The 8,945-nt window shown below is 29.8% G+C and overlaps 1 protein-coding gene across 1 annotated transcript in view; it reads left to right on the top strand.

The window, feature by feature from the left end:
- The window catches only part of gig (tuberin), a gene marked incomplete in the record, with an annotated part of 56,248 nt that overhangs the window by 39,621 nt on the left and 7,682 nt on the right, over positions 1 to 8,945 (top strand). Inside the window, 5 exon segments of the mRNA XM_067047282.1 lie at positions 1,656 to 1,761; positions 4,518 to 4,684; positions 5,336 to 5,471; positions 6,565 to 6,660; positions 8,604 to 8,723. Coding sequence (XP_066903383.1) covers positions 1,656 to 1,761; positions 4,518 to 4,684; positions 5,336 to 5,471; positions 6,565 to 6,660; positions 8,604 to 8,723 — 625 coding nt within the window.

Genomic DNA, 8,945 nt, shown 5'->3' with positions numbered 1-8,945 from the left:
GGGATCAAGATGGCTGCCCAAGCTTCCTACCACTTATCCCTGCCACCAGATGGCATAATGAACCTCAGTCCAGAAGTGAGGGGGCACCTTTCTTAAACAATAATACCAATCATAATTTAAGCTAAACTGGGAAGGAAAGGGCACAACTGTAAATGGATATAAGATATCAAATTTAAGGTTTGTGGATGATGTATTTATTTTCACCCATTCATTTACCGAGACGAAACCAATGGTGAGCGAACTTCTTGAGCAGAGCAAATCCGTGGGGTTGAACATTAATATTGATAAAACAAAGATAATGACAAATTCACTGAAAGGAGAAGTAAAAGTTAATAATGAAGAAATTGGTTTTCTCTGGAAATAAATTTTTCAGGACAGTTAAAGATTGAAATAAACGAAAGGATTAACATAGGATGTAAAAAATACTAGTGCTTGAAACACATTTTTAAAAGTCACTTACCTTCAGGATTAGGTATTGGAAACATGTGTATACCTAGAAAATTTATATAGATTTCAGACATGGTCAAAAACAGTAAACAATTATGAAAAATTAGGGCAGACAAATGCTATTTTTTAAGAAGTATGAAAGATATCGAAAGAAAAGACCACATCAGCAACAGAAAAGTACAATCTAGGATTAAAATTAAAAGTCAACCAAAAGAAGCACAATAAACGGAGAGGAAGACCAATTACAAGATTTCGAGTTGAGATAGAGCAAAGAGAGGAAGGCTGTGTCGCTATTGTGCTGTGGCTTGGAATTGGGACCTATAGGGTAAAGTAAAAAGAATTTAGCTCAAAGTAGTAAATTATCATTTATAGAAAAGTTTTCTAATACAGCAATTCTATAAATATAGAAAATATCTTATTTAATTATAGGCAAATTTTTATTGTATTTTAAATTAATGTAAACAATTTTAATCAATAAACAATGTGGAAACTTTGTAAATTGTTTATAAACCTCGTAGCTCCAAAGGAGAGGCTTTTAGCTCAGTGAAGAATGGAAATAAAGCTCTTATATTATTATTATTAATCTTTTTAATTTTATCTGTTAATCCTGGAATATATTCATTTGAATATATAACATTCATGGAATATATTTATTTATATACTAATAAGGAAGAATTTGTGTCATTCACTAAATCCATTTTAAAAGTATTATCGTAATATTCGGGTGGCCCTCCAAGAATACCTTGGCTCCTTATGAAAGTTCCAGGGTCACCCTCACACTCAATTTTCTAAATGGTCATTAGTGATTTATTACATAATTATTATTATTACTCATAATTAGTGATTTATTACATAATTATTATTATTACACATAATTAGTGATTTATTCTATTTGTTTAAAAACATCAATAAATATTTTATCTAATTTTGGTTATTGATTGTCGATTTTATCAATATCGTCACATTAGAAATTTTGTATTTGTCTTTCTTATCAAACATATTAATCTTCACAATGTTATCATGATGAAATATTTTTACTTTAGTTAAGATTTAACCAAGTATCCTATAATAATAAATTATTTTATACTAATTTTGATGGCTGCTTGATTCTGAAAACGGATGAAGAATTGATTTCACAAAATTTTTTTTGTTATGTTGTTGAAAACTGTATTGTCAAAAGTGTGATGAATTTTGAATTTCTGTTTTAGAGGTAACTGTGAAGCTATTCCCGAGGAAATGGGAACAACTCCTCCCACTTCGGAGGCTCTTATGCTTGCTCCGTGTGATATTCCCGATGCTAAATTATCCAAACCTGTAAGGATTATTTTACTTGAATTAAATATTAAATATCACAACTTAAGTTTGACTAGTAATAAGCAAAACCAAAACTTTGTAATGGTCTCATAAGAATGAGTTAACTCATTGAAAATCCATTAATCTGTTCTCGAGAAATTTGTGCTTTAATCAAGAAATTTGTGTGTAACTTAACAATTGTTAACTAAGATAAAAAAAGACAGCTGGTGACTGGCCCTTACTCATTCACCACGCCTTTGGAGTTCATAAGAGTGACCTTTTTGGCCTCACTTTTCCTGGGAGCTTACCCTCTTTTATACTCCTTACAGTGAATGTACAACTGACTATACGAATGTACATCTGAGTGTTCTTTGATGGCAGCTAGGTCTTATTCTGATTGAAATAGACTGGTAGGACAAAAATGCCGAATTTTTAAAAAGTCTTCTTGTAAACTACCTTTTAATAAATATAAATAAAAAATATTAAAGAATTTTATGAATAATTAAAGGAGAAAAAATAAAAAATAGATTAATCCTATTCGTAGGGGAACTGCAATACAAATAAAATATAAATTTTTATGGCGATAGAAGAATAAACAATTTTTGTTCATAATTTTTGCTTTCCCTAGTCTTTTTTTTTTTTTTTCGGAAATCACAAAAATAGCGGTAACTTCTACAAACGTCCACCAATATACACAAAACTTTTTGACGTATGCAGGGAGGAGGGGGAGGATGGCGTGGCAAGTGAAAATTGTGTGTACTGCACCAGAGTTTTATAAATATAATTGAGAGAAAGCAAAAAAAGCATAATAGAATTAACTTTTTTTAAATTGATTTCATAATTTTTTGTTATTTTTCCAATACTTATGTTAAAAAACAAAACAAAACTTTATTCAAATGAAGATTAATTTGAATTAAGGAACAGTTTATAAAGCATATGTTTTTTAGTTATAACATAAACATCCATTTGGCCTCAACACTTTTTTATTATCTTTACACTCCTACATTTCTGCCATTCTGGCCATTTTCAAGGATCTTATGCACACTGCCGCAGCCAAACATTGGTTATCACATTATTGTAGGCCATTATGCCTTTGTCAGTTTTTATCATTAGTCAATTACCTATTATTTTCACAGTTACAACTATTACAATAATTAGCTTACAATTTCTATTTCACCTCTCACTATATCAACGCAGATTATTCAATGTAGTGTAGATATAGTGATTAGATGAAATAGAAATTGTAAAGTAATTGTTTAATTGTAAGTATTACATATTATAACTGAGAAAATAATAGGTAATTGACTAATTATAAAAATTGACAAAGGCATAATGGCCTGCAATAATGTGATAACCAATGTTTGGCTGCGGCAGTGTGCATAAGATCCTTGAAAATGGCCAGGGCTGAAACCTAGAAGTGTAAAGATAATAAAAAAGTGTTAAGACCAAATTGATGTTTTTGTTATAATTAAAAAACATTTGCTTTATAAACTGTTCCTTAATTCAAATTAATCTTCATTTGAATATAATTTTGTTTGTTCAGAATATTAGAAAAATAACAAAAAATAATGAATTCAATTAAAAAAAAAAAGTAATTCTATTATGATTTTTTGCTTCCCTCAATTATATTTATAAAAATCTCTCTCAAAGAAGAATTTTCTTTATATACAAATGTTTTTTTCAATTTGATCAATTATATAAGAAGATAACAGTTGACCTTAAGAATTGAAGGAAGATTGTCCAGATGACAATCAGAGAAGAGCATTCAAATAATAAATTTGTATAACAACTCGTATTATCTATTTATATAACTATTATTTATCTAATTATATAACTATAAATATATTTGATAAATAAGTAGATTCTTTGCTATTTAATTAGCCTTTTTAGACTGCCACCATTACAGTCTTCCTTTGACAAATTTTATTAATTTTTAATTTTTTGTCAGTAGTGCGGTCAAAAAGAAACAAAAAATAGTTTCTACTATTTTTAACTATCTTCATCATATTTACTTATGGTCAATCATTTATATATATAAAATTATGAAAAAGATGGTCAGAGATAAGGTCAAGAGAAAAACAAACGTAGTTAATAATTATTTATTTTACAATGTTTCGCCACACTTTGTAGGGCTTCATCAGGGCTAAAAGGATACAAAACAACTAAAAATGTTTTGATATAGTATCAAGGATAATGAAATACAAAAAGGTCAATTAAGGTAGGTTGAAATTATGTGAAAAGAAAATTATATAAAATTGAACGAAAGGAAGAAATAAAAATAAATCTATTTTTACATGTTATTACGTCTCCTGTTCATTCTTAACCTAATAGTTTGCATAATTTTTTTATATTCTTATTATTGTCTACTTTATATTAATATTATTTTTATTTCTTCTTTTCATTCAATTGTATATAATTTTCTTTTCACTTATATTTACATAATTTTGACCCTAAATTAATTTGTATTTTTGTATCTTATTATCCTACGATGTCAAAATATTTTTAGTTGTTTTAGTATCTTTTTAGCCCTAATGAAACTTTACAAAGTGGGATGAAACTTTGGAAAATGAATAGTTGTTTACTATTTTTGTTTTTCTTTTGGCCGCACCCCTGACCATCTTCATAATTTGAAATAATATGGTCAATCATTTATATATATATATATAATTTAATATTTTAAGTTTCCTTTTCATTTGTAACTATTTATAATAATTGATCGTCATAGATATTGAATTTGATGTAAACATTGGTGTTTTTGTCGTGTTAAATATGAACAGGAAAGTGATCCGTCTGGTTTACCTCCGCTTGGGTTCAAACGTGATAGGGGTCATACGATATCTGTCATGAGTCCTGCCAGGAAGCCGGGGTCAGGATGGAGTGATCCTCGGCCACGTAGCCCCAAGCCTAGGGAAATCACACCCACTAAATCAGGAGTTAATCCAGCGTATGTATTAGATTGTATATTTTTTTATTTATTTAAATGTTATATTTATGGATCATTATCTGAAGATGCACAGATTTCACTTCCGAAAATCTCAATAATAAAAAGTCATAATTTTGAGCTGGAAAAATTCATACCTACATAGTGGCATAGTACTCTATTTTTCATGTTGTTGCCACATAGGAGTAAGTTTAATATGGCTTGAAAAAATGTTAAAATGAGGGGAGGAAGCAGAGGGTGAATATTTTTGAATGAGGAAATGAAAACATTTTTTCGGGAGCTGAACAAAAATGTTTTTAAAGAAAAAATGATCTTTCAAGGCATCAAACAGTTTAATATTAATTTAGAAATAGAATTATTCAATATAGAAATGGAGTGTTATTCAAAATAGAAATAGAGTTATTAAATATAGAAATAGAGTTATTAAATATAGAAATAAATTTATTCTATATAGAAATGGAGTTATACAATATAGAAATAGAATGTTATTCAATATAGAAATCGTGTTATTCAATATAGAAATAAAGTGTTATTTAGTATAGAAATATAGTTATTCAACATTGAAATAGAGTGTTTCGGTTGATATTTAATGATAAAAAATGAATTTCACTAAAAAGCTAACAATGATAATAAAGTTTAAAAATAATATTTCAGATTTGCCTTCCTGCAGCTTTACCATAGCCCATATTTTGGAATAGCACACGAGAAGCCTATTCTTATCTCTAACATTCCGTCAGTCCAAGCCACGGTGAAGAACTTGGACTGGATCCCTCCGTACGAAGTGCACAAGGTAAGTTTACTGCGTATTATTTAGATCATGTCTTTTTAGGTGTTTCATTAGGCCCTTGATATTTTGATGCGAAATCAATATATCAATATTTGTTTCTTTTTTTTTTTTAATAATTTATTTATTGTTATTTACAACTTTGTAAAATTATATACTACTAGTAAATTTGCTATTGAATACAAAATGACATGGTATGAAAATGTGGATAATCTACCCATTGATAGAACTCCAATAACATTACTTGAGAAGAAAATCTCGGGATCAACTTCTTTTGAGATGCCTAGGAGAATTATTAGGTAATGAAGGAGAAGCCAGGTTAGAAACAAGTGGGTTTGGGTAGTTGAGAAGTTTATCATAGAAGGATTCGTATCTGGTTCTGGCCAAATCAGCCTCATATGGAACATTGAGGTCCTGATGAATGACTTGATTTGTGATGAAGGATTTTGGACTGTAAGGATTGGATACCAGAGGAATTTGAAGTTTTAGTGGTGCCCCAAACCTCAACACCATATGTTCAAATAGGCGTTATATAATCATATAGGTCAGTCTTTTGTAATGGATTGGAAGTTAAGACTGTTTGTCTAGTAAATGTTGTAATAGTCGGAATTAATGAGCAGTTTCCTGCCTTTTCAGTCTATTTGTTGTTTAAGGTTGATTTGCTGTGTTATATATGAACCTCTCTACTCTATTACCTTCTTCCATATCTCAGGAAGTCTCGTTATGCCTTCTTTCCAAAATCGTTGAAACTTAAAAAATATTCATTGAGATGCATTTTTATTTTGCTTACAGATTTGTGACATACTAAGTTACAAAAATATTTTGTTTCAGTCTACATTTACATTAGAAATGTGATTATTATTAATATGGGTAATATTATTATTTTGAGATCAAAACAAATTTTTTTTTCATAACAAAAATTTATTTTTAATAAATAAATTTTAATATAGGAGTAAGTTCCTGCTGGGAAAATTATGAGAATCAAATAGAAGTATATACAATATCTTAGCCTATGGGTACCACTTGGATGTATGTGCTAATATTGGGTTCAGAATTAGAAAAATTGCTGATGAAAAAAATTTGTTTTCCATCTTTCCAGATTGGTGTTCTATACGTCGCTCCTGGGCAAGGAACTTCAGAAGTAGAAATTTTAAGAAATGAATATGGATCTGCTAGGTATATGGCCTTTTTAGAGGTAAATATCATTTTGTGTTATATGATATATTTATTTTATTTTATTTGGCTAGCAATTGTCAATAGAAAAGGCGTTATTCTCCAACATGATAATGCAAGGCCGCACTACTCATTTAAGTCCAACCACCTTCATATCTCGAACTGATTATCTGAGCTGGGAGATGTAGAAGTCCAACTACAAGTTATGTGTTTATAATTTAGTAGGTAATTGAATGAAATTAGGGACAATGGAAAACCCTGTTTGATGTCTCTTCGAGTTTCAAATGTTCTTTTATTCCCATTCATGACCAAGAAAGCTCTACCGTTTTTATATGTTGTTTTTAATATATTTATATATACATCAGTGTCACCACCATCCCAATCATAATATCAATATAATATAATTGTTTAATTTAGGTATTCCCTGGAGTAAAAATTGGGGGATATTACCCAAATTAATTATTATACTGGTAAGCTGGTTTAAATTAAGGAATTACTGATAGTTTGGTGGTAATGAGTGGAATGTATTTATAATAAATTGATATAATATACTTTAAAATAAAATACCTCTATTCTGGATGGTTTGAACAAAATAGTTACAATGTGATTAGTTAGTTAGTGAGAAATTTGGTTTTATTACATGAATGGGTTTAAATATTGCAGTTTACTTGTGTGATGTTCTTGAGACTTGAATGGTGATTCTTGTTTGAAGATGTACATGAAAGAAGGGTTCCTCTTGGTTCTTTTTCCTCATCCCCCTGCCGCCGCCGCCTCTCTTGCCTTAGTCTAAGGTTTACTCCCTCATCATTTATAAGATGAGACTTTCCTGAAGAGTACTGTCTCTTTCTTCACCTGTCCAGGTCAAGATGGCTACTCAACTGGTACTCACCCCTATTTTATTGGGGATCAAGATGGCTGCCCAAGCTTCCTACCACTTATCCCTGCCACCAGATGGCATAATGAACCTCAGTCCAGAAGTGAGGGGGCACCTTTCTTAAACAATAATACCAATCATAATTTAAGCTAAACTGGGAAGGAAAGGGCACAACTGTAAATGGATATAAGATATCAAATTTAAGGTTTGTGGATGATGTATTTATTTTCACCCATTCATTTACCGAGACGAAACCAATGGTGAGCGAACTTCTTGAGCAGAGCAAATCCGTGGGGTTGAACATTAATATTGATAAAACAAAGATAATGACAAATTCACTGAAAGGAGAAGTAAAAGTTAATAATGAAGAAATTGGTTTTCTCTGGAAATAAATTTTTCAGGACAGTTAAAGATTGAAATAAACGAAAGGATTAACATAGGATGTAAAAAATACTAGTGCTTGAAACACATTTTTAAAAGTCACTTACCTTCAGGATTAGGTATTGGAAACATGTGTATACCTAGAAAATTTATATAGATTTCAGACATGGTCAAAAACAGTAAACAATTATGAAAAATTAGGGCAGACAAATGCTATTTTTTAAGAAGTATGAAAGATATCGAAAGAAAAGACCACATCAGCAACAGAAAAGTACAATCTAGGATTAAAATTAAAAGTCAACCAAAAGAAGCACAATAAACGGAGAGGAAGACCAATTACAAGATTTCGAGTTGAGATAGAGCAAAGAGAGGAAGGCTGTGTCGCTATTGTGCTGTGGCTTGGAATTGGGACCTATAGGGTAAAGTAAAAAGAATTTAGCTCAAAGTAGTAAATTATCATTTATAGAAAAGTTTTCTAATACAGCAATTCTATAAATATAGAAAATATCTTATTTAATTATAGGCAAATTTTTATTGTATTTTAAATTAATGTAAACAATTTTAATCAATAAACAATGTGGAAACTTTGTAAATTGTTTATAAACCTCGTAGCTCCAAAGGAGAGGCTTTTAGCTCAGTGAAGAATGGAAATAAAGCTCTTATATTATTATTATTAATCTTTTTAATTTTATTTTATTTTTTTATTTTAGGGATTGGGTAGCTTAATAAATTTAACGGAAGCTGATAGGCAGCAGGTTTTCTTAGGAGGCCTGGAAACTAACGGCAATGACGGAAAATTTGCTTACATCTGGCAAGACGATGTTATGCAGGTCAATGTTCTTTCATTTAATTGATTGATATTATCTTTTTTTTTTTTTTAAATAAATTTCACTATTACACTATAGTGTAGGCATGATTTAATAAAAATATCTAGATTATCTTCTATAAATTGCACAGCTGTGGCCTATCACAGCATAAAAGTGAACCACGAATTCAACTGTGAAAACCCAAAAATAATAGATACAGCACAAAATACAAAAAACAGAAGATAT

The sequence above is a fragment of the Halyomorpha halys genome, unplaced genomic scaffold, assembly GCF_000696795.3.
Source record: "Halyomorpha halys isolate HHAL.00 unplaced genomic scaffold, Hhal_1.1 Scaffold65.1, whole genome shotgun sequence".
Classification (NCBI taxonomy): Eukaryota; Metazoa; Arthropoda; class Insecta; order Hemiptera; family Pentatomidae; genus Halyomorpha; species Halyomorpha halys.
The sequence above is the reverse complement of the archived record's forward strand: the minus strand, read 5'-3'. Positions and strand labels throughout refer to the sequence as shown.